Genomic DNA, 25,674 nt, shown 5'->3' with positions numbered 1-25,674 from the left:
ATGCAAGATTCTGCAAGATCCCTGCACTTCTAGCACTTGTGATTAATAAAGGGGTTGTTTAGATGTACTGTACATTTTCCAAGAAGGTAGTATGGATTTTCCCACTGATGTGCAACTTCAGTGTGCACTTACAATGCACACACACAATAGGTGCTCTGTATGCAGGCCTGGATCTTTAGATGCTGATCTTTAGTGATTTTAATATGTGTTCATTGATTTACTGGTAGGTACAGTGCTTTTGTGTTTCACCAGGACTACTGAATGGCCAAACTGAGGGGTGTGGGGTTGTGGTAGCTGTGTGCAGCAGGAAGAAAGTGCAGAGTAAGCCTTATAAGAAGAGGTTAAGAGATAAGGAGGGTTGCACACTGAAAAGGATAGTAGCATGCGACATGGTTTGTGATGTCATACTGGTTCAGGCTCTTGCCTGGTACAGTCACCACATTGAGCAAATCTTTAGGAAACAAGGTGCCTAAGGTGAATGGTTAGGCAGAGCACTAGTTAACAGCTTATGACCATGCTGCTAATATTTAGCGCAAGGCAGAGAGAAAGTGAGTTGAAAATATTTGTTGTTCTGGGCGCCCTAGATGCATAGTTTGTAGGTTTTCTTGCCCTCTTTTCTCTCTCCCTTTCCATCTTTGCTACATAGCCACCTGTCCCTGGCACCTGCCAACTGTAGTTGCCGTGGCGATGTGGAGGCCAGGAAGCAAAACCTCCAAAACTTATCTTCAGGTTCATATGGATGATGCAGGTGGCCTTTGAAGGCAGCATGGACCCAGGCCATTAATCAGGCCATTAATCAATTAAAAGAGGGAAACCATTACTTTTAAATGGAGCCTGGAAACAAAGAGGCAACCCGAGTAATCAGAATAAAATCCCAGTAATAGGCAGGGATCACCTCGCTGATACTGGAGAATGTGTGTGGCTCGATGTCTCATAGAAAGCACGGAATTGCTTCCAAAGCGCGCGTGATAAGATCGCCGCCTTAATACGAGCCACACTTTAGATCCGCCTTAAGAGGGAACGCTCACACTCCACGTCATCCAATCGAAGCCTCCCTCCGCCGCCCGGATTCCGTCAGTTTCCGCCGGTACCTACTGCGCAGAACCCTTTTCTCCTTTCCTTCCCGCCGCTTCCCCCGCCTTCCCTTCCCGCCGCGGTGCGCATGCGTCCCTCCAAGGCGGGGCCGGGCGGGGAGTTGTTGTGGAGCTGCTAGGGAGCACGTGAAGAGAGCAACGTCATCATAAACACTCGTAGCCAACATGGCGGCTCCTGGGAGCGGAAAGGTAAGAGGAAGGGAGGATGAAGGGAGTTTTTGACCCGCTGTGGGGAGGCAGTGGCGGCTGGGAGGGTTCCCTGAGGGGCTCCGGGGGTGGGAGAGGCTGCTTCTCCCTTCGCTGACCCCCAGATACTGCACAGTTGACGGGGGCGGTGGGGAGAGAAGGTGGGAATGACTCGGTGCTCCTGCCTGGCGGTGCGGGGAAAGGCCTTTGGCTTGGCTGGCGGTGGGCCGTTAGGAAAGGGGGGGGTTTCTTTGGCGGGAGGCGGGCTGTTTCTTAACCTGATTGGCTGAGAGAGGTAAGATTCTTGCACGTGGAATTGGTAAGGCCAGGGGGTTGTGCTACTGCGCTGAGGCTGCGTGAAACCCTCCAGTCTGGAGGTGGCAGGCAACGCGGGTTTCCTCGGAAGAAAACATCTCTTAAGGCTGAATAATTTACACAGCCTTCGCTGCCATTCCTCCTTTTACACTTTTAAATTATTAATCCTGTTTTACAAGATAGCCGCTTTACACCAGCATTCCCGGAGAGGGAACCTGTCCAAACCTTTTGCTGCTTTCTCACTTCTTGTACTCTGTGTCCAAAAGAGGAGTTTTTTTGTTTTTGTTTTTTAAAGCCTATTAGGAAGCCAAACTAAATCGGTCTTGTGTCACTAAAAGCTCTTGAACTACTGTTATCAGGAACCAGCTGTTGCGTTGTTAAAATTTACTGTGGTTGACATTTACTGTCACAGTGTCATTATTATTTTCTGGTAAGATGATTCATGAGGTTAACTGGCTGTCTTGTAAAGTGAAATGCTCTTAAGAGGCAGGGCAGTCAAGAGTGCAGCTGAGAAATATGGCAGGTTGATGACCTGGTGGTGATTTTAATGTCAGGATGTCAAACACTGAAGGAGCAGGGGCATTTTTATAGAAGGTAATCTTTCACTACAGTGATGTACTTTTCACAATGATTGGTTTAACAGTGTGATTTGGAGAAGTGACTTAGACACATTTGGTGTTGCATTTCCAAGACAGCATTGAGACTTCAGCATAGTGGCTTCCATATGCTAATTACATGTTATATGGAAAGGTACTTTCTTTTATTTACCATAAATCTACTCTAATTCACTTCATTGTATTACTTGTAAGTTCTGGTATTATAAAAGTGAGATAAATATAGCTCCACTTCCTCCATACCCTGCATTATTTTATAAACTTTTATAATGTTCCCCATTATTCACATTTCTCCCAAAACTTAAAAAGCCCCAAATTCTTTAGCCTTTTGATGGGAAACTGCTTCAGGCTCTTGAATATTTTGGCTGCCATGTTCTTCACTTTTTCAATTATTATTGTGTGCAATTGTGGTCTCAAAAAAGGATATAGTATTCTAAATGTGGCTGTGCTGTAGGTCTATATAAGGTATTGAGATATGGCTGTCTTATTTTCACTTCCTTTCTTATTTGTAGCTTTAAAAAAAACCTACTGCTGCACAATGAGTTGTCATTTTTGTTGAGCTATCCACCACTAACCCTGGAACTCTTTCTTGATCAGTCACTCAAAATTCAGACCCTCTCTGTTGATGTGAAGTTAGGATTTTTGTAGCTGTAGATTGATAAAGCTGTGTATTTCTGTACTTAACCCAGGGGTGGCTGGTGCCCATGGTATTGATGGGATGGAAAGCAGGGAGATTGACAGTAGGTGGAGCCAGAGCCAATGCTCAGCAGAGCAAATTCTAGTTTTGCTTTATCCTTCCTGTTGAATTCTCTAAAGCAGTGGTTCCCAATTAGCTAATTACTGAGGATTCCCTATTTTTCAAAAGCTAAGCCACAGACCCGCTACTTTTGAAAATTTTGATAACTCTATGGTAGTTACCTGTGCAAAGCAATTTTTTTGAAGAAAATGTGGGATGGCCCCTAATAAGCAAAGAATTTTAGGTAAAAAAAAAGACCATAAAATTTGCAGTTAGAAGTTCTTTTCCGTTAAAAAGTAGAGAGCAAGGGGAAGGGATCCCTTACATTTTTAAAATAATAAGCATGTGAACCTGCCCTGTGGAGCAAGCCATTTGCGCTCTCTCGCTCTCTCTCCCCTCTAATTGCAAGAGCCCGAAGAAACTGTGTCAGAGGTAATCCCAGCTCACTTGCCATCCAGCAACTCTTTCACAAGTTTTCCCCTGGCAGCAAGCAGGCACTGGTTGCTAGCAGAGGCTGGATGATCCATGGATCACCATTGTGGCTTTCACTGTGCAATTAACAAGATAAGTGAGTCCCTGGCAGGGGATGGTGCCGCGGACCCCCAGGGGTCCCTGGACCCCTAACTGGGAACCACTGCTCTAAGGGCAACACTGAGGCTAAGGAGAATGAAGATCATAACCAGTGCCAATGAATAAGCTGGACTAGTCGCAAGTAACAAGGTAGGCAGGTAGGGCTGGCTAAGAACAGACTGAGTTTGGCGGGGCAGTGCCCCTGTTGCCTTAATGAATCAGCCATGAGTGATCTAACTGTTTAAGACACACAGAGGATAGAAAGGATTGTACATGTTTCCTAGTGAAAAACCTTTATCCAGGATGTTATATCGGACCATTGCCATACCTAATTTAACATGAGGGAAATTATAACAGAAAAGTTCATTTTCCTCAGGGCAGCAAGACTGAAAAACATGGGGAAGGTACAGGTATATGTATAATTTAGTTTGCTGCCCCAAGGCCAATTTTGTATTGGACTTTAATTTTACATTACCTTTCCTAGCTCTTTGTATGTACACCTTTTTTCCTTCTAAATTCCTTGAGGCATGCATGCTTCCACTCTCAATTATCTTGCAATCTGTGCCTGCAATCTTGTGTATATTAGCTGATTGGTGCCTTGTGCTGGAGAATGAAATTAAAAAGTAGTCTCCTACATTTTCTTTGTTCGTCCCACTATCCTAATAACGGCAAGTTTAAGCGAAACTTAATTCCTGTTTATTGCATGAATAGTTTAATTAGCTGATATATTTGTTCATATGCACCCACCTACAAGTGCTTTGACAGTGTACCTACCTGAGCAGAGGTGCAAGTGAATTTAATAAGAACACTAAATTAATAATTTGTCTATTTTGAGACAATTTGTCTATTTTGAGCAGAAGCTGGCTTTTCCTTCTATCACTGTTACATTGAAACTGCCATTCTGGATTGTTGCAGTGATTCATTTTGTTCTGTTTTGTTACACAAAGTATCAGTGTAATGCTTTCGAAGGAGAATAAAGATACTTTTGAAAACAGTTGTGACAAATAATACAGTTGTGGTAATGGTGAAAGCCGAGGCTGCCTGCTTCAAAATTTGTAGAATTTGTGTTTTTAATTTGCTCTGCTTGTTATTTTTTGATTTGTTACATTTTTATCCTTTTCCTGAAAGGAGCTTGGAGTGGCATATGTGGTCTTTCACTCCCAAATGTATTTTATTCTTGCCTTGAATGAGTTGGGCTCAGAGATAGTGATTGGTCAAAGTGACCTTCATAGTTGAGCATGCATTTGAGCCTTCCCGTACATTCAAAGTTAACAGTATGTATGTTAGTAACTTTATAGGACCAACTGCCAAGTCACATGCAGGCAATAAGCAAGTTTCTGAGTTATGCAGATTTCTTCCTAGGCTGAAAAATTTGTGTGCGTGTGTGTATTTGTAGTAGGCAGAAAGCTGGGGCTTTTTGCAATGGCCCAACAGGCTCTCTTTTGGATGCTTTTCTACATAGGATAGAGGTAGCTCCTTAGGAAGAAAAAGAGTGGGATACAAATTTAATAATATAAATAACAGTGGTACCTTGGGTTACATACACTTCAGGTTACATACGCTTCAGGTTACAGACTCCGCTAACCCAGAAATAGTACCTCAGGGTAAGAACTTTGCTTCATGATGAGAACAGAAATCGTGCTCTGGCGGCAGCAGGAGGCCCCATTAGCTAACGTGGTGCTTCAGGTTAAGAACAATTTCAGGTTAAGAACGGACCTCCAGAACGAATTAAGTACTTAACCCGAGGTACCACTGTACGTTGTATTCTTGATTTTTTTTGCATTTGTTTATTTAGGAAGAGTCACATTGATTTTTGTTACAGGCTTCTGTTCAGTTTGCTTCAGCAAAATTATTTCTTTTCTGTCTTAGTCACTCACACACTCAGTAGTCACTCACCTGCCTTCCTTCATTATTCCCCCACCACATCATCTTTAGTTGTTGGTTTCCTGGTTCAGATATAAGCAACGGTCCAGTGTTGTATGCACAAGCAATAGTGACCCTTCGACTCAAACACTTCCCTACGCTGTCTCCTCCAGTGTGGTCATGAGGAGATCAGAACACCTGGTTATTATTTTAATCTATTCAGAGCTTGTGGAACATTTTTGTATGAAGACCAGTTGACCAGGAGGACTATAGTCAATACTGGGTATAGCCAGAGCCAAAAGTGAGTGGAATTTGGAAAATTGTACAGTTTCTCTGCCACCCCATCTTTGCAGTCTGCATGAAGTTAGTTTGAGAGTTGCATATTTTCTCATAGCCCCAGGTTTACATTACGGGTGTTTTAACAAGCCAGGACAATAAAATGTGGTTTGATCCTGGGTTGTTGGAACAAATCATAGCTTATACCTATTCCCTGCAGTTCCCTGCAATTTGAACATAATGAAAAATGATGATTATTGTAGAAGTAGAAATGGACGCTTCTGATGTCATGATTGACTGAGCTAGAGGAAGAGAAGAATTTGAAAGAGGAGTTTGAGTCCAAGGCTTGTTGCTGCTTCTATATATAACACTAAATCTGTGGTTTATCTGAAAAGCGACCAGTTCACCCACACTTTGCCTGCCATTTATCCAGTATTGGTTTCTCCCTTTGTGAATGAAGGTAATTGAAGCTGATGTAGTTATTGATGCATTAATATTTTGATATTTATTTCTCCGTTTCTGAGTTCTAATACAGTATTCATTGCAAACATGTAATTCTGTTTAATCTCCTGTCTGGATCAGCATATGAGGAGACATGACCATAGCCTCTTGTAACAGAAATCCTACCCAGTTTCTTGCATGATTGTGTCACGTATTGAGAAGAACAGGTCTTGTCACCCTAATTCAGAAGTGGGGAACCTGTGGCACTTTAGATGTTGTTGGACCAAAACTTCCATCACCCCTGACTATCATCAGTATTGGCTGTAGCTGTAGTAAGAGTCCAACAACATATAGAGGACCACCGGTTCCCCACCCCTGCCCTATTGGAAGTCCCCAGGTTGGGTTGGACCGGCCCCCAGAACCAGTTCAGGATATCAAATTGTCAGAAAACGCTTTTAAGAAACAACTTTGCTTAACTTTTTTTTTTTTAGGTTGTATATGAACAGGAAGGAGTTTTCATTCACTCCTCCAGTGGAAACAGTGATGATCAGGATTGTTTGTTATCTGGGATACTGAGAGTCATAGAAAAGGTATTAAATCAATATTTTTTCTGTTATGTTTATTGTGACTTTACCTTCTGCCTTTCTATCCTGCAAAGATATTGTCTTACTGACCAAAATACATAGTGTGCAAAGTAAATGGAGGCTATTTTTGTAAATAGAAAAAAGTAAAACCTTAATGGCATTGAGTCACTTGAATAATTGCATAATTTGTGTTGTAGGATACTGAGGTGATAGTAGATTGGAGACCACTGGATGATTCATTAGATTCGTCTAATATACTATATGCTAGAAAGGTATGTTGATAACTTGCAGCAATCTTTTGTGAAAGGTTTGCAAAATTGATTTTAAAAAAAGTAAAACAAAATCTTTCTTTGATTCTCAGAAACCATAGTTGTTAAATGGTAAAGTAACATAAATGCCTAATTGTACTATCTGATTGTGGGGTACAGGATCCACAAATCTTTGATCTGTTTATGTGATGGATGCTTTTTAAAAATTCTATTATTAATATTGGTACATAAAACTGAGTGTATTGGCTGAGATACATCTATTGCAAATTGCAAATATACATAACTGAGAAATGGGGGTGAGACATTTATTTGGCTCAAATGGCCTTAATGGGGACCATCAGTAAGAATGGAAGGTAGGTTATGACCTGTACAGTACTTTTATACATTTGCTAGTATAAAACTATAAAAATATGTTGTATGTTCTCTAGATAGTGATCAGTGAAAGATAACCAATCCAAATCTGTTGCTTTACAAACTCATGTTCCTTGATTCCGCCAGAAATACTGTTGTTTTGTCCCAGTCTTCCCCTCCTAATAAGGAAGGATAAATATGATGGTGGTTCTTGTTTTTAAATTTAATTTAATAGAACTGTGAAGGCAAGGAGTATGCCGTTTTTAAGTTCTTTAATTATTATACTATGACTTCCCCCTTCTAACTTAAGAATCTGTATACATGACATTTATCATGTTATCTCTTGCTGATCTTATCTCTAAACTAAAAAAAATCCCAATCTTTCCCGGAAGGGTAGTTGCTTCATTCTCTCAATCACTTTGGTTGCCCATTCTGGAATCTTTTCCCAACTCTATAATCCTTTTTGAGGTGAGGAGATAAAAACTGTACACCGTATTCCAGGTGTGGTTATACCATAGATGTGTATAACAATATTGACAGTTTTACCTAATGATCCCTAGCATGTAATTTGCCTTTCTCACATCTGCTGGACTGTGGCTTATCATCTTCATTGAGCTATCCCCCATGACCACAAGGTCTCATTCCTGGTCAGTTGCTACCAGTTAAGACCCTATGAGCATATATGTGAAACATAGATTGTCTGCCCCAATGTACATTACTTTACACATGCTTACATTGAATTGCATTTGCCTTTTTTCCCACCATTCACCCAGTTTGGAGAGATCCTTTTGGAGCTCTTCATAATTCCTTTTTAACCACCCTGAACAAGTTGCTATCATCGGCAAGCTTGCCTAATGCACTACTCACCCTTAATACTAGAACATTTATGAACAAATTTAAAAGCACAGGTACCTATATTGATCTTTAGAATTTTTTTTTAAAAAACCACAACAACAGGAATATTGGGGGGTGTCTTTTTTTATTAATCACTAGCTGCAAGTGAAACTATTTTTGATTGTTTCGATATCTTATTTAGGATTCCAGTTCTGTTGTTGAGTGGGCACAGACTCCTAAAGAGAAGACTCTGCGAGGAACAGAACATCCGAACAGTTACGAGGCAGAATGGGATATGGTCAACACAGTCTCTTTTAAAAAGAAACCACAGTCAAATGGAGGTAAATGAAGAATACTGTGTATAAAAACATATAAGCTATTCCAGTGGATGATCCCAGACACTGAGGTTTCTACATGTGGAAGAAACCACTGGGTTGGGCCCCTTTTCTTGCGCAGCTGAAAGCTGCAAAACTTTTGTTCTGCTTGTGGAGCTCCTCTCATCTGATAGTGCTGATCATCTGTCTGTAGTGGGCTTTAACACTCTGAAGTGGGGTGAATTTGTGTAAAATAATGCACTCTGAAAATATTCCATCTGTAGCAGGTAATGACTGCTCCCCACATCAAATGGGGGCACCTTTTGTGTGGTTGCACGCAGCTTCCCTGGACCTATGCTGCACCTGGCGGTACAGCCTGGCTTCGCCTCCCCCCCAGCTGGACACCTGGAGGTCTCCGCCTACCTCTGCCCGTTATCCTTTCCCGGCTGGGGAGGCGTTGCCAGGAGATTTGGCCACCCTGCCCACACAATAGAGGGCGGAACTTACCTGGGAATTCTCAGTCGCCTCCAGAGCCAGCTGTGCATGTAGCATACTTGTTTTTTTCCCTTTTGGGTGTTAATATTATAATATGAACTAAATTAGTGCCGGTTCTTTTCTAATAATGACAGTTTTTACCATATGTCTTTGATAGGGTATATGCTATTGGTTCGGCGAGAAGAACTGAATGAATAAATACTTCAGTTTTTCAGATCCTAGTCAAGTTGCATAGGAATATATCAACTGTGTTTTACTTTCAGACCATTGCTCCATCCCTGTTCATTGAGATAGACAGTAATGGACATGATTCCCCAAGATCTTGGGCAGGGGATTTTCTCAGCCTTCCCACTTCAAATTCTTTTAACCAGAGAATAAGCCTGGTACTTTGTGAAGGCATACCACCACTAATAGTGGTGGAGCTAGCCACACTGAAGTATTGGATGAAATTTGTGCTACCATGATGTTAAGTGCACTTATTCTTGGAAGTAGTTTTAATATATTCCAGTGCTATGCATTGCATATTGGCTTCAGATCAAGAAAATAACATACTCTTTTCCCCATTAGATGCTGCTGTTCACACAAATGGAGAGAACAAGTGGTCCTTCCTGTTCAGTTTAGCAGATCTGAAGTCCATTAAGCAAAACAAAGAAGGAATGGGATGGTCCTATTTGGTATTCTGCTTAAAGGATGATGTTGTCCTCCCAGCTCTTCACTTCCATCATGGAGACAGCACCTTATTGATTCATTCCCTTAGAAAATATGTGGTGCTTTGTGAGTAAGTATTCATTGTGAAGAGTCTATTTGGTCAGTTATTCTAGCTTTACTGTTTGCATAGCCATCATAATGAGTTGATCACCTTTTTTTTTAAGCCAGCCAGTAAATAAATAATGCTTCTAGTCATAGTTTTTAAACCCATCAATAGGCTCAAGTTGTGATTTTAAAAAGAAATACTAAATTGTAATTATCAAGCACAACTCTGCGAAGAACCTGTAATGTTACTACAGGATGCATTTATTTATTTATTTATTTATTTATTAACTGCCCTTCACCCTAAGGTCCCTGGGCAGGTTACAATATTAAAAATAAACACCTCAAGTGTCAAAAGCTAGGGTAAAAAGGTGCATTTTTAGTTGACATTTTGCACAGAAACTCATACATAGATTATTTTAAGATGACAGCCCAAGCTATAGCAAGCAGGTAACACTACATATGGGAGAAAGGAGTGGCAGGTACAGAATCTCCTGAAATACTGAATTCTCCTTCCCCTACTGGCTGTCTACAGTAGGGGGAAGGTGAGATGCAAAATACAACACCCCAGCATTCTTTCTCCCTCTGCCCAGTGGCTGTAGCTAGCAGAAAAGCTGCAAGAAAATCCAAATCCAGCACTTCTTAGTTTTCCAAGAATGGCAGCTTAGTTCAGAGACACTTCTTCAGATGCTGGTGGCCAGGCTTCTGTAAACAAAACATCCTTATTGTAAAAATATCCGATAGAGAAGTCACTGCAGCCCTGCAGCTGCGCTAGGCTTGAATTTGCAATTGACCAGGCCCCTAAAGTCTTCCCTCTCTTACCACTTGCATCTCCTAGATCTGACCCTTCCTGCTTTCAGGACTAATCTCTTCAATGATTTTTCTTTGTTGGCTCTGCTGGATCAAAATAAGTGATCCAGGTAATAGGAAATAAATAATTTCTTTTGGAGACTGGCAATAAACAATTCACCTACGATAAGCTCTCCAGTAGTATATAAACTAAGATCACAGTACCAACTAGTCAGAGGTCTGAGAGGAAGAGGGAATTTCTGTGATGCCCTGAACAAATACAAACCTAGGTCATTGGTTACTAACAATAAATATCTGACTGACTGAGATTGTTGCCCACATCTTGTATTTAGTCCCAGACCATGACTGGACAGCTTCTAACTTCTCTTAAAAATATACTCTAAATGAGTAGGCATTTTCTAGTTGGCACTCAAATCTGACAGAAGCTTTTTTAATTTCAAGCAAATAATGCCTAATTAGAGAATTGAAGTATACAAGAGAGTAAGTAGGATTTCAAAGTTTCTTTTAAAAGACTCTAAATTCAGTTTAATATTACTTGAAAAATCCATATTTCCTTGGTATAATATCATAAATAACTGCTCAGAGCAAATAAAGTGATGCTAATTTATCGTGAATATTACTCAGGATGAGTTTAATTAAAATGGAAGTATCTTTAAGAGGTTTTTTTTTATTCTGATGGGTTAGCTAAGTATGACGCATCACAACCTTTGCTTTCTGGGCTGTATTAGCAAACCTCAGTTCTGGTTTATTAACAGCCGTGTCATCAAGACTGATTATATCGCCTCTTCTGACTTTAAGATGCAATCTGTTGTTGAATTTCATATCCTCTGGCACAAATGCTGCATCTTTCCATGCCAGCACTGGGAAGCGATAGCATTTATTAAAAGTCTTATCTTTAATAACAGAATAGGTGGTAGGTGTTCCAGGTAACAATGAATAAATGTAATGGTGTTTTGTTTCAGAAGCTAGTAATAGTGAATCCAACCAGCTAATTTCCTGAATAAGCCTGAGGTGGCAATCAAATACTTTCAACTTTTTTAATAGTGATGTCTTCTTTCTGTATATTTCTGTGTGCACATGCACACATATAATCCTCTTAAAATATTGCACAATGAATTCACTTTCCCCAAATGTGATGGCTATATTGTTGAATTTCCCAAAAGAAAGACTTTGATTTTAGAAGGGGAAATGGTTTGTTTTTGTTCACAGATCTCCACAGGACAAGAGAATTCTTGTGAACTGCCAGAGTATTTCACAGTCGTTTGAAAATCTCCTTGATGAACCAGCATATGGTTTATTAGAGGTTTGTGTGATTTCCTAATTGTTTAATATTCAGTTTAATATTCAAGATTTTAAAATGCCCAATTCTTGAAGGGAAACCAAATTTCAACCCTGGGAATTTTCATGCTGGCAGATCCTTATTTTTCTTTGCTATGTTTTCTGTACAAAATGAAGTATGTATTTGATTTCTTTTAAAAACGTCCTTATCAGTATCCTGCCCTTCTTCCCAGTGGGAACACTGAACTGGTGAAAGAGGCTGTAATGCATTATTTTGGAGATGCATTTTTTCTGCTTCCTGTAGCCTTTTGGACACAACTTGTATCAGTTGTGTACTCTTTGGGCAGCTTGCTTTTGAGAATGAATGTCGTACTATCAGAATTCCCCCCCCCCAAAAAAAAATTGTGTGAGCCATTTCAGAATTTGTTTACCCCTGTGCTGTTCTCAGAAACTGAAGACTGATCCTTACACAGCAACAATGGGAAGATTTTCGAAAGTGACCAACTATATATTTGATAGTTTACGAGGAAGTGACCCCGCAACTCAGCAGCGGCCTCCCTCAGAAATGGCAGACTTCTTTAGCGATGCTATACCAGGCTTGAAAATAAATCAACAGGAAGAACCAGGATTTGAAGTCATTACACGAGTAAGCATTCTTGATAGCGAGGGTGGTTTTAAGATACAAATTAGTGCATTGGTAATAATTTAACAGCTTTTCTGGTGCATGTTTTAGATTGATTTAGGAAAGCGACCCGAAGTGAACAGAAGACAACCAGTGTCGGTTGAAGAATGGACTAAGAATATGGATTCTGAAGGGAGAATCTTAAATGCTGACACCATGAAACAAATGATATTCAGAGGGGTAATATCTTAGAATATCTCTTTAAAAATTGTACCGTATTCGCCCAAATATAAGCCGTACCCAAATATAAGCCGCACCTTTAAAATTCAAGAGGGAAAAGGAAAAAAAAAGACAATACCCAAATATAAGCCGCTCTCTTAAAATTCCACAGGCACTCACACCTGTTCTGTTTTGCCATATGTCTGTTTCAGCAGCGATATCCTAAAAGCCAATTTTTGTAAGGTCACGAATTTCAGCCGCACTTTAACTTTTCACAGTCGGAATTTGGGGAAAAAAAGTGTGGCTTATATTCTGGCCAATACGGTATTTGATTCCTTATTGCTAGGACAGTAGCTAGCAGGTACATGTATTTGGTTATTCCTCCAGAAAAGGTTAACTAAAATTATGAATCATTCAAATAGCAATACTCCGAAGCGGCTGACCATCAAATCAGGGGTAGCTAACCTGTGTTCCTCTGGAAGTTGTTGGATCCCAACCCTCACCCACCCCATCCAACATGGACCATAACCATGGATGATAGGAGTTTTAGTCCAACCACACATCTAGCCATGCTTGTTATATAAACCCTTTAAGTTCTGTTTTGAAAGCAGTGATTTCGCGCCGTGGGTTTCTAATGCCATGTTTGGAGAAGCTCACTACTTTTCATGTGTGTTGATACTGCTAATTGCAGGACTGGTCCCTTAGTGGCTAATACTGAATAAGGCAGAGTTATGTGAAAATACGTTGGCGTGAACAATGCATAAATAAGAATTTAGCAAATAAAGTATGCAAATCTTTTAGGACAGAAATGAGGATGTGCTAGCCTTAGTTTAAGGTTTAAATGAAGTCCACTATGGCCTTAGCTTTTTACTCCATAGCCGTTGATAGAACATGGGCATCTTGAAGGAGTTTGCCCTAAGGCTGAGATGGGCAACTCATGACCCTCCCGCTGCTGTAGGAGTACAGCTCTCCTCTTTCTTGACCATGCTGCCTGGGGCTGATGGGAGTTGGAGTCCAGCAACACCTAGACATTGCATCCTTGTGCACAGTGCCACTTGCCTAAATCTTTTCTAGATGGCTCTAGGTAAAGCCAAATAGAACTACCTTTAGAACTTGTTGGAAATTACTTGTAATGTTCTAAGATTTGCCTTCCCACAGTGACTTCAGTTTAACCTGAACAGTGTGTTATAGATATTTTGGAGTAATAGCTTTAAAAGACAAATGCTTTCAGTATTTACACTTAAAGCTTTCAGATAAATTTAGAAAATGTAAGTTTCTGCCCAAAGACCTATTAATCTGCATGTTGATAAGATGTGACATGAGAGGGAAGGAGGCAGGGAGCTTAGAAAGGGAGGTGTTGCGGAAAAACATGTAATTTAATTAACCTCCAGGTTGATAACTTCATTTTTTTCAATGATACGTTTATAAACATAATGCAGAAAAATATTAAGGTAGGGAAACAAACATAAAAGGTTAGGTCTTAATGAGCATCCTAAAAAGAAGTTGAAGAAACTAGGTGATCTAACAGCAGGGGAAAGAACCCCACCCTCCCAAAAAAAAGTGACCAGAGGAAATCAAACGTAGGAAACAGTGGCAATAAAATTAGGTAATGTTAGCTCCTGCACAACTACAGGATTTGAATAAAGTTGTTCTTATAAAGCGCCTGATGTTGCCATTGCTATTTTATTATGTTCCACTTAGGGCCTTTGTCATGCTTTGAGAAAGGAGGTCTGGAAGTTTCTTTTGGGTTATTACCCTTGGCACAGTACTAGGGAAGAAAGAACAAATATACAGAAAAGGAAAATGTAAGTACGGCTCCCTTAAAACAATGTCATAATGTGGAGTAAACTTTGCATACTTGCAAGACAACTGCTTACAAATATCATTACTACTATCATTTTTTCTTCAGAGATGAGTATTTCAGGATGAAGCTTCAGTGGAAATCTGTCAGTGAAGAACAAGAAAAAAGAAACTATAGATTGAGGGACTACAGAAGTCTTATAGGTAATTTTAAGAAACATAGAAGGCAAAGAGATATGTTAGTGATAAACTTTTACTCCTTTTTTAAAAAATTGAGGTGACCTCAATTATCCACGATGTTTGTTAGACATTGTTTCTGTAACAAAATTATGACCCGTTAGGTTCAGTGTGTAGGTTCATGGCTTCTTTCTCTTTCATGTCCTAACACTGTGAACAGAAGACAAATATCATAATAAAAGGATTAATAATGAATAGAAATGAGCCAAACAAAGAAACTCACCATTCTTTCAACGAGTGATCTCAGGGCTGCCATGAAACAGTGTATTTTAGTCACCAAATGCCTGGATAAACAGGAATGTTTTTAATTTCCTCTTGAAGTCAGCATGTGTGCTGTGCAGCCATTTCTTTTCTGATCCTTGTAGTTGATGCAATTTTATTTTGCTGCTGACTGAAATAAAGGAAAGCTGAGTGTGTGCTGAACTTGATTTCACTTTAAATAAATTTCTACAGGTTGCTGACCATATGCTTTAGTAGCCTGTTATAAACTAAAACTAACATCAAACTTTATTATTATCTGCTCTTACAAGCAATGACAAACATTTAAAATGCTTTATAACATTAGCAATAACTCTTAAAGGCAAGAGGGAAAGTTTGAGACCAGAAAGCTAAGTTGTATGTTTAATGTGCATCACAGCAGGCATGCAGTCACACCAGTGTAAGAAGCAGAGTAATATTTTTAGTTTAAAAGCAGCAAAAAGGGAGGAGCATCTAACCTTTTTCCTTCTTGCTGCTTTTCCAAATTTCTTTCCTTTAGCCACTTTTCTCCTACTGACAAGCATGTATTTTGCTACTGAAAGCAGACACACATTCAGAATACTGAAACTGAACTTGGAGATATACTTTTGAGGGGAGAAATAGTTAATGTTCTTGCCTTTGGCATTTGAAGGCTTTTTTATTTTTTGCCTTTTAATACAACACAAAACGTATTAGAAGTGTCAGAGTTGAATGTAGACAAGAAGCTTTATTCTCCCATAGCTTTACTATAATGATCTTATAGTTTGCACAGTAGGGTAATTTGCTCCTGTCCAGTCCTTTTTGCTCCGGTGCTGAGCTAAACCAGGGTTAGGCTTAGCATGTAGTCTAAGGCAGGACTCATGGTTGATCACATTCACTTACCACAAACTTTAAAGTCCTGGTTTAGCTCAGCACAATGCAGCAGTACAAAAGGCAAGAGAGGAGCAAAACGGCTTCAAGATCCTCTCTGTGTCCTCACATGCTTCTGAGGTTTGGTAAAGCATAGCTAGATTTGATTTGCACAAGAAGCTTAGTCAGTGCATTTTAATCAGATTCTAATAGTTTGTGGGATGTTACAGTAGCATAAAACTATACAGTATACACTCAGAGACTAAGCAGATAAACCTGGGGTTGGCAACCCAAGGCCCATGGGCCACAAGCGGCCCATGGTCGTTTAACTAGCCCAACGACCCCCGTCACCCGCTTGGGGACCCCCACCGCCCACTCGCTCGGCTCCCGTGCGATGCGCTAAACCGGTGCAGAGCATAGTGGGGCCCGCCTTCCGTGACTCTGGCCAGCTTCCCATTGGCTACAGGAAGCTCCTGCAGCCAGTGGGAAGCTGTACATGCCTCCTCCGCGCCAGAAGGAGTGCTGGAAATAGTGTTTGCACATATGTGTGTGCGCGCACACACTGGCCCACCGTGGTGTCTGCAGGACCGTGAACCGGCCCAAGCCACAAAAACTTTGCCGACCCCTGAGATAAACTAACTTCAGTAACAAAGAAACATGGGGAAATGGAGTGTCCTACTAAAACATTCTCATGCTAAACCAAGCAATTAAACCTTAAAAGGCTTGATTACATATCAACTCCTCACCATTAAATTTAATGTAACACCACATATCTAGTACATTTGAGTGACGTTTTACATTTAACATATCTCAAATAGACTCTGCCGTGTGTTAATTCAATGAAAATGTTTTACATTTTAATCAGGAGGTTTCTATAAAAAGTATACCGTTTTCTAAGTGTTTGGAAATCTGCTTATAAGAAATCATCTTATTTGAGACAGGAAGAATTTGTCTTAAATACTCTTAAAAGCTGCTTTAATGCATTTTAAATGACACCCTCTGAATTTAGTTGTCTTTACTAGGCACTTCAAAGCTCAGCACAGTGTTTGAGAAATTGGAAATTTGAAGAGCATCCTGCATTTTTTAGATATAGGCTTAGCAGAAGCTGTTTTGAAAATGTATTAAATCTGTGTGCTGTTTTTCAGAAAAAGATGTAAATAGAACAGACCGAACAAACAAGTTTTATGAAGGTCAAGATAATCCTGGGTTGATATTGCTTCATGACATTTTGATGACCTATTGTATGTATGACTTTGATTTGGGTAAGTAGGATTCTACTTATGTATGTGTACTACTGTATCTGATCTAGTGGAACTTATTGTAATTACCCCTCAGAGAAAACCTGATGTACATTCTGTCTTAGACGTCCAAATTAATTATGTGTTTTACCATTGGTTGCAACAAGTGGGGCCTGCAAAAAACTTGTTTAGTTTTGGTACTTGTGTACTCCTGATTTTGGAGATCAAATAAATGTATCAAAAAGTTTCCATTGCTCATATGCTTATTTGAACAAATACCGTATTTTTCCATGTATAAGACACCCCCTATTTTGGGGGACTCCCAAAAATTAAGAAAACACCCCTCAGCACTACCCGTGTATATGACGAGCCCCAAGTTTAAACCTATTTTTGGTAAAAAAAAACTTAGTCTTATACACGGAAAAATACGGTAGTTTAGGAAGAGGATGGGAGAAACTAAGTAGTTACTTTTCAATCTTTTGGGTACAGTTTGCCACATCACCAGTTTTCTCTTTCTCTCTCTCTCTCTCTCTAATACAAGGCTATGTTCAGGGAATGAGTGACCTGCTTTCTCCGATTTTATATGTGATGGAGAATGAAGTTGATGCCTTTTGGTGCTTTGCATTGTACATGGATCAAATGGTAAGTCTTTTCATCTTCATTCCTGTTGTTAACTTCAGTTACTGTTTCAAGTGTAACTTATTTCTGTAACTTCTGTTTATCATTAAACTTTTGTTAGCAATTTATGTAGTGTTTATCTTGCAGCGTAGCAACAGATATATAAGCAAGAAATGTATGTTCCATAATTATAAAGATAATGCTGTGTTTCAATGTTGTAACCTGTGCTGGGACCTTAGGGTGAAGGGTAAGTAAATAATAATTATTCTTGGCATCTATCTGTCTCGAGAGACAATGGAAGAGTGTGCCTTCGGGGGTAAAGTCAAATTGCTGAAGAATTACAGTGCCTGCTGTGACTGTAGAGACCAATATGAGAGAGACCTATTTTATTGCAGGTGGGGCAGATGAAGGTGTCCAGTCTTATTGGACTCCAGATTATTCTAATTTGCGTAATTCAATAAATTAAAATTATCAAACCCATATCTTTAAAGCGAGCTGCATGGAATGCTGTTAGCATCCCAACAGGACCAAAATCACATTAATGTTTAGTTTTGTTATTATATATTTGTTTTGATTTAATACTCATCTTGGCCCTCATGTAGAATAAAAATATTCTAGATGCTGTTTCAATTTGTTTCCCATCAAGCACCAGAATTTTGAAGAGCAAATGCAGGGTATGAAGACACAGCTGATTCATCTGAGTACTTTACTTCGCTTGCTAGATAGTGGATTTTGCAGTTACTTGGGTATGTATGACAGCTCAGAACAACTTACCACTGATGATGATGATGATTATTATTATTATGTTTTCCATTTACACATTTCCCCATTCTTATACAGTAGTTCTTTTTGACTTCCCACCCAGCATTCCATGACCGTTCTTTTTCCATCTTGTTTGGCTGCATATACATTATTTTTTTCACCTTATTTTCCACGCTTTCATGTCTTTAATCTTGTCAGCTGTTGGTCACAAAGTTACCTGGAATTTATATTTTAAGTCATATTTCTGTAAATATTCCCCCAAGTACCCCCACTCACTTCTCGGCCGTTTATCATATTGAGTTCTTATTTTAGTTGTCACACTGGCTTCTGGTTTTGCCATGCAAAGGGAAAGCTGTAGCTCATTGCTCTCCTTCCGAGGGAAATCAGGCTGTCGTGGAAGTGGGGGGAAAGTGTGGGCTCCACGTTGCCTCAAAAACTCCAGAGCTGAACTGGAGTTCCTAAAGAGCTCCTGCAGCACCAGAGGGTCTCCCCCACAACCACCTTTCACCAGGAGAAAACTTACCACTGTTCTTATCTAGAATCTAGACAGTGGCCGTGTTGGCATGGCCTGTTAAGTCAGACTTTCTGGCTTGTTGTGGTTTACTGAGAATGAGCAGCATGTGCATGCTGCCCAGTTGCTCCCGCTTCTCGCCTCTGGCATGACCAGAATAAAAAAATCAGGAAGCATTGGTTTCACATTATATCCGAACCAGGGATCCATGATCAGCAAGCCAACAACAAACAATTTCTTCAGATTGGCTCATGATCATGGTTCAGATGTATTGGCTTCCTGGTTTGTTCATCACATTTAAGCCAGAAGAGGAATGGGAACAAACAGGCAGTGTGCATTTCCAGTAAACCGGAGCTTCCTATTCCTGGTAAACACAGTAAGCCAGAAAGGCTGACTTGGGACATTCAAACACAGCCAGTTGCTTAAAATACTTTTCCTACACCAATTACTTTCTCAATTGTTATAAAGAGAGTTCTGTGCTACTTAGATACTGTTTCAGTCTTGCCTATCCTCAGTTTTTAACCCTTACTTTCAGAGCCCTTTAGGAAGCAATGATTAGACTTCCACTAACAATTATTGTTCCAAGAGAGACTTGACTAGGACCACAATCTCTCAGCCTAACCTACCTCACAGGGTTGTTGTAGGGATTCACTGAGGAGGAAGGGAACCATGTGTGCCACTTTGAGCTCTTTGGAGAAGAAGGTGGGATATAAATGAAGCAAACAAATGAAATTATGGTCCATATTTTCCTCAGTTTTCCACCCCAAAAAACTCTAGAACAAACTAACTTTTTGTAAGCAATTGTAGCCAGCAAAGCTGTTAGATGTATTAATATATTAAACATACTTTAAGCGATTCACAACCAGCATTTCTGTCAAAGATGTATTTTTTCATTTTCTTTTTTAAAAACTGTTTTAGAATCTCAAGATTCAGGATACCTTTATTTTTGTTTCCGGTGGCTTCTAATAAGATTTAAAAGAGAATTCAGTTTTCAAGATATTCTTCGCTTATGGGAGGTAAGAAGTAGCTTTTTATTTTAGCACCTACCGCCTCAAATGCTGAAAATATGGTTCTGGAGGAAAATACATACAATTTAGCTAAACTGAATCATGTTAAAGCAATGTATAAACAGTGGCATCTAGAGGTGGCAAGAGTGTGGCTATTGGGCCTTGAGTCTGCCACCTGGCTGTGTGGGTGAGGAAGTTCATAGCTGACCAAGAGGGGAGACTTATCCTCTCTGGTTTGCTCTTAGGTACTGGAGGAGCATTTGTAGATGAACTAGTCTAATCCCCTGCTTGATGCAGAAACTGCAAGGTTTAATTTAAAGCAAAGTTTAATTTAAAAATTATAATGCCATCTGACAGATGGTTGCCCTATCTCTGCTTGAGGACCTCCAGCGAGGGAGAGCAGCTTGAAGTTAGCAACACCTTATTCCTCTCAACTGTTATGTTTTTATTCCTATTCAGGATTTTCTCCTGCATCCACACTATTTTATAAGGTGCTATTGAATAATAGTTCCCAAGTTCTCATTACTATCAGCACCATGTAAACTTGGAAAAATGCACAAAGCATACCAGGGTGAAAGGAAATGTCTCTGCTTACAACAGGGTGGCTAATCCATGGGCCATATGTCTGTTCCCCATGGCATCTCAAGATTTCCCTCCACCATTTATTACCTTTAAAATATAACAATGTGTTATGGTGTTTTAATTGACCACTCCAATGGGTCCCACACAATGATGCCAAAAGGCTTTCTGTAGGTCCCTCACAGCCCCCTCAAATGTTTCCATTAAAAAAAATTAAATTACAAGTAATGTTTAAAATTATAGGTCCCTGCTATGATACTGTTATGCCAAAAGGTTTTTGGCTGTTCCCCAAATTTGTCCATTAAATTTCTAAAATATATTTATTGCTGCCAGTCTTGTGGGTTGGTTATGGATCAGTGCAGCCCTTAGCCCAAAGAAAACTAGCCACACCTGGCTTATAGCTTTGAATAACAATCTTAGGACCCACTTAATTGCTCCAATACTCCCTGATCTGCTACTGCATGGGTCTGTCACTTTTGCTACCACTAAGAAGGTGACTTGCCCAGAATATCAACTGGTGGCATCAGACCCAGTTTCCTGGCAAATACAACCTAGTCACTGTAGGCAAAGTTTGTATTTCCTTTTTTCTGAAGTATAGAGTGTATTTCCATATTCCAGTTTTAAGAGTCCTGAAAACTTACTTATTCCTGAATAATTCTGTTAAGTCAGTCAACCCAGTTATTCCACTGCACTGCTACAGTCGGACCTTGGATCCCAAAAGTCCTGGAATGTGGATGTTTTGGCTCCCGGACGTCGCAAACCTGGAAGTGATTGTTCTGGTTTGCAAACGTTCTTTTGGAACCCAAAAGTCTGATGGGGCTTCTGCGGCTTCTGATTGGCAGCAAGAGCTTCCTGCAGCGAATCAGAAGCTGTGATTTAGTTTCTGAATGTTTTGGAAGTCGAATGAACTTCTGGAACTGATTCCGTTCAACTTCCAAGGTTTGACTGTACTGGTTTTCTGATCCTGATTTTCAGTGAGGCATGAAGATCTGAAGGATCCACCCAAAATATCTGAAATTCATTGAGGGTGACAGATGCTATCAGGACATAGCTCTACCGTTTGCCCTTGTCAAGAGCTTCAGAATGTAGCATGAAATTAATTATAGATAGTTATTAAGCAAGCTATTATGTTTTTCTGCCTAGATAATAGTTTAATTAGCTGGCAACCTCTACTGAAATATATAATAAGTTAGAAAACTATCCCCCCCCCCTCTGATGTAATTGTAAGTTGCCAGAAAAATAAGTGTTTGGGGAGACTGTTAAAACCTTTTAGTACCTTACACTTGTGGCATCATGTTCAAGTTCTTGATTTATCAGCAACTTCAATATTCTGCTAGGTAATGTGGACAGACTTGCCTTGTCAGAACTTCCACCTTCTCATCTGTTGCGCTATCCTTGAATCCGAAAAGAAGCAAATTATGGAGAAGCATTATGGCTTCAATGAAATACTGAAGGTATCTGTTGCATGTTACTCTAGATCCAAATTATGTTCTAGCCTTTGTTTCCTGTATTTGAATACTATTAGCATTTCATTATGCAATCTTATGTGAGATGGAACAAATGTTAATTCTTGGCCACATTTCTACTGTGATGAAAGATGCTCAGTGTAGCTTAGTAGATCTTAGTAATTTATTAACTCATCAAGTTGAGAGAAAGTAATATGAAGCAGAGTTTTCATACACTATATAGACTGGTTGTTTGATTTTCAGAGCTAAGAGCTTACTTTTTATACTGAGGCTGTTTTAAGTGCTTAATCGGTGAGCTATCCTAGGTCAGAGGATTCCAGTAGAAATAGGAAGCTCCAGTTGGACCTAGTGATTTGGCTTCAGGTTATGTTGTGAGGAGAGGCCACACACAGAAACACACAACAACCCACAATTCAAGACAAAACTATCCCAGACTACTGAGGATTGTGCAGGAAGATAGCAGTCTCTTCCAGACTTTTTCTACTCTTCTCAGCATCGCTGCATAGAGATGGTGGTTTTGTTGGGTGGTTGCCCCTGAGCCTGGGGAGGTGCAGTGCTGAGGAACTACAAATCCAAGTAGCAGACATAATTTACATATTGCAATCTTAACCAGATGCTAATTATGCGCGTATATTAATCAAGTTAGCATTTCTTTACTTAAGGTTATGCTAACACTAGGAGCCAAAGTTCCATAGCTCAGAAAGCTGTGCATTTAGCGTGACATCCTTGGTTGCACTTCGTCATTCTTTTTGTTCTGTTTTAGCATATCAATGAACTGTCTATGAAAATGGATGTTGAAGATGTACTTTGCAAAGCAGAAGCCGTTTCTATGCAGATGATAAATTGCAAGGTAAAAGTCAAGCATATTTTATGAACTTTGCATAAACAAATGAGATTTAACCAGGTTGATAATTATTGAAACAAACCCTTTACGGTGTGTGTCGCCTCTGATGCCTTCGAATGAAGGGTGGTATGATGTCATAAACTGCTGCAATACTCAAAATGGTACTGTGCCTAGAGATAAAATGAAATCTATCTATACCAATTTTAAATGATACGGATTTTCTAGTCATCCTAAAACTGCTTATTGAACATCTTTTCCTTCTAGAATTAAGAAAGGGCATATTTTAGCTCAAACTTACATGCATTTAAGGATATGCTTCTTGTGTACTTAGCATGTTAACTTCAAAGAACAGCAGCAATAACTTAAAAGAGCAACCTGTGCCACATTTTTTCTTCTTCATAGGAATTGCCTCAAGCAGTCTGTGAGATCTTGGGATTAGAGAACAGTGCTGCAACAACACCAGATTCAGACACTGGGGAAGATGAAACTGCTGGTGGAATAAGTCACTCTGCACCAGCCTATCCAAATATCTCCAAGCCTGTTGCTGCTGCCAATGGAACAAGTGAAAGTATTGAGCAAGTGACCCCCACCATGCTGACAGATTGAATCTTGCACAATTATTTGTCTGCATTTTTGAAGAGACACTTTATTATACCTGTTTTGTTTCTTTCAAGCACTTGAGGTGGATATTTAAGTTTTTGTTTTGATTAAGCTTTAAAGATTTGGAAAACAGATCATGTACTGTAATACTCTTACATCAAAGCTTTACAACATGACCTAATTATTTTTGTAGTTTCTTCTACCAAAGTAGCCTTCCCCCCCTCCCCCAGATGACATTCCTTAATACTTTTGTAGCCAAGTGCATTTTTTTCCTTTTTGGTAAAATGGAAATCAGATGAATGTGAATGGCATGGAAATAAATGCTTCTGTATCACTTTGACTTTGAGAAGTCTTGAGCATGGATGGTTCTTGGATATCATAAGATTCAAAAGTCTTCTATACTGTTTCCTATGTGAAAAGATGCTAACTTCATAAACAGTGCTTTGTAAATGAAAGGATTATGTCCTTTCTCAAATGTTTACAAAAACACTTGTTAAGTATTTGTGGTTGTTGAATGTAGATTTGCAATGAAGATTTACATATGTGCAGTTCCCTGATCTTGAATTTTGTAATCCAGGGGGTTGGCTGAACAGTACATTTTTACATTTTAACACCTCTTCACTTATACATATTCAAACTTGTGAGTATTAAAGGATAAATCTATTTTTGACTAAGTAAACTTGGCTTTTCATTCAGGCAATTTTGACCGAATTTTAATACATAACTGTAAACCTGCCTATTTTTGAAAAATCTTTTTTTCTTAAAGCTATATTCAGGTTCTGAAATACTTTTACAATGGCTTTCTCGCTTACTTAACAAATAACGTTTCTTTGCTGATTAGTATAGTAACTGATTAAAAAAAATCAGCTTCAACTGCCTTTATGCTAGACTACTTGATTAAATAAAAGCAGTTAAAAATAAATGCAAAATACTAATTATGTTGGGTGTGTTTCCCTCATGTAGTTCTGCATAAGCTCCCATGGAGGGCACAGATAGAACGGAAGATTCTTATGGCGGATTGTGCCCATTGTCCTTAATAAATGACTTACATATGAGAAAACTCTATGCTTATATGATACCATTCTTTCCATTTTTATAGTAATGTGGGATCTGACATAGATTCAGTTGTATTTGTTCCTGAGAACCATTGTACATATTATGAAATAAAATGCAAAAATTACTTAATGTTTTTCATTTAAAACAATTAAGAGAATCTTGTGTGGGGAAAAGCCTTCCTAGATTTCAGTGATTTGCACACAGATTTCAAGTATACAGTGAAGAGCTATCTAACTTTCCTCTGGCAGAACACTTTGCAGTTGACCAGTGGCAAAAATGAGGAGAGAGTTGAATCGTCTTGTCCCCTTGAAATCGTTGGAATTGTGTATGCAACCAAAGCACTTTCGTTTCAGTGATTTCAATAGAATTGCATCATGTTTGGCAATGTGGGTTCCTGCTGAAAGTCATCTTTGTAAGGCAGCCGCCTAATCTGAGTATTAATTTGAGCATTCCTGGAGAGATCACAGCCCTGGTGGAGACAACATACAAGCCAAACCATGACTGGACTCTAGGAATTCCCCTGCGTTTGCCAAGTCATGTTTTGGCTTTGTTTGGCCTGTAAATTGGGCTAATCAGGGTTGCTGCAGGAGGGGCGGAAGGAAATTATTATGTTAAGGGGTGACAGTTCTCTCCCAGAGGTGAATTCATCAGCATGTGGGGGAGGGATGTGATTTTTTAATTCTTATTTTTTTGCAATTCTTTCCTCTCATCTACAGCACCCCACAACTCTTCAAAATTAGGTTCAGAGGGTGTGGGGGCCCTGGAACAGATTTAGGGGTGTTCATGTTTCTGTGGGGAATTGCCAGAAATTGCTTCCTAAGGTTTGTGAAGGATTGTTTTTCTCAGATGTCTCTTTCTGGGGGGAAAACCAAAATCCGAAATGAGTTAAAAGCAAATGTTGTATATATGGACTTGGTCACTTTAGAAGAGAAAGGTGAGTTGTTGCTGCATGAACATGAAAGAACTGGCGCAACTTTCAGTTATGAGCACATAAATCAGAAGGTGAAATCTCTTCAGTCCTTGGCTTTAATATCACCGGCGTGCTTATCTTTTATCAGTTAATAACTAAAGAGCCCATTCTGCAAATGCCAACAATTCAAGGCCCAGCAGCTGTAGGCTTTAATTTCCTGCTTACAGGAAATAATTTTTGAACCACTTGCCCTTGTTCCCTCATAGAGCTTTGGCATTTGCATTATGTTGTACACAGAGCATAGAATATGCTTCTGAGAATTTTTTTTAATGAATACCA

At 39.5% G+C, this 25,674-nt stretch overlaps 1 protein-coding gene across 1 annotated transcript; it reads left to right on the top strand.

The window, feature by feature from the left end:
• Positions 1-1,131: 1,131 nt before the first annotated feature.
• On the top strand, positions 1,132-24,549 carry TBC1D15 (TBC1 domain family member 15). The gene is made up of 17 exons (XM_080971162.1): positions 1,132-1,283; positions 6,587-6,685; positions 6,877-6,951; positions 8,336-8,474; positions 9,510-9,720; positions 11,712-11,805; positions 12,229-12,426; positions 12,514-12,642; positions 14,323-14,426; positions 14,531-14,625; positions 16,890-17,006; positions 17,524-17,624; positions 18,247-18,346; positions 19,792-19,889; positions 21,797-21,913; positions 22,689-22,775; positions 23,172-24,549. Exons 1-17 carry the CDS (start codon positions 1,260-1,262, stop codon positions 23,373-23,375), a joined length of 1,992 nt encoding a protein of 663 aa, XP_080827288.1. The 5' UTR covers positions 1,132-1,259; the 3' UTR covers positions 23,376-24,549.
• Positions 24,550-25,674: the final 1,125 nt, after the last annotated feature.

Source organism: Podarcis pityusensis, assembly GCF_964106645.2.
Source record: "Podarcis pityusensis genome assembly, chromosome: 10".
Classification (NCBI taxonomy): domain Eukaryota; kingdom Metazoa; phylum Chordata; class Lepidosauria; order Squamata; family Lacertidae; genus Podarcis; species Podarcis pityusensis.
This window is presented reverse-complemented; position numbering and strand designations above follow the sequence as displayed.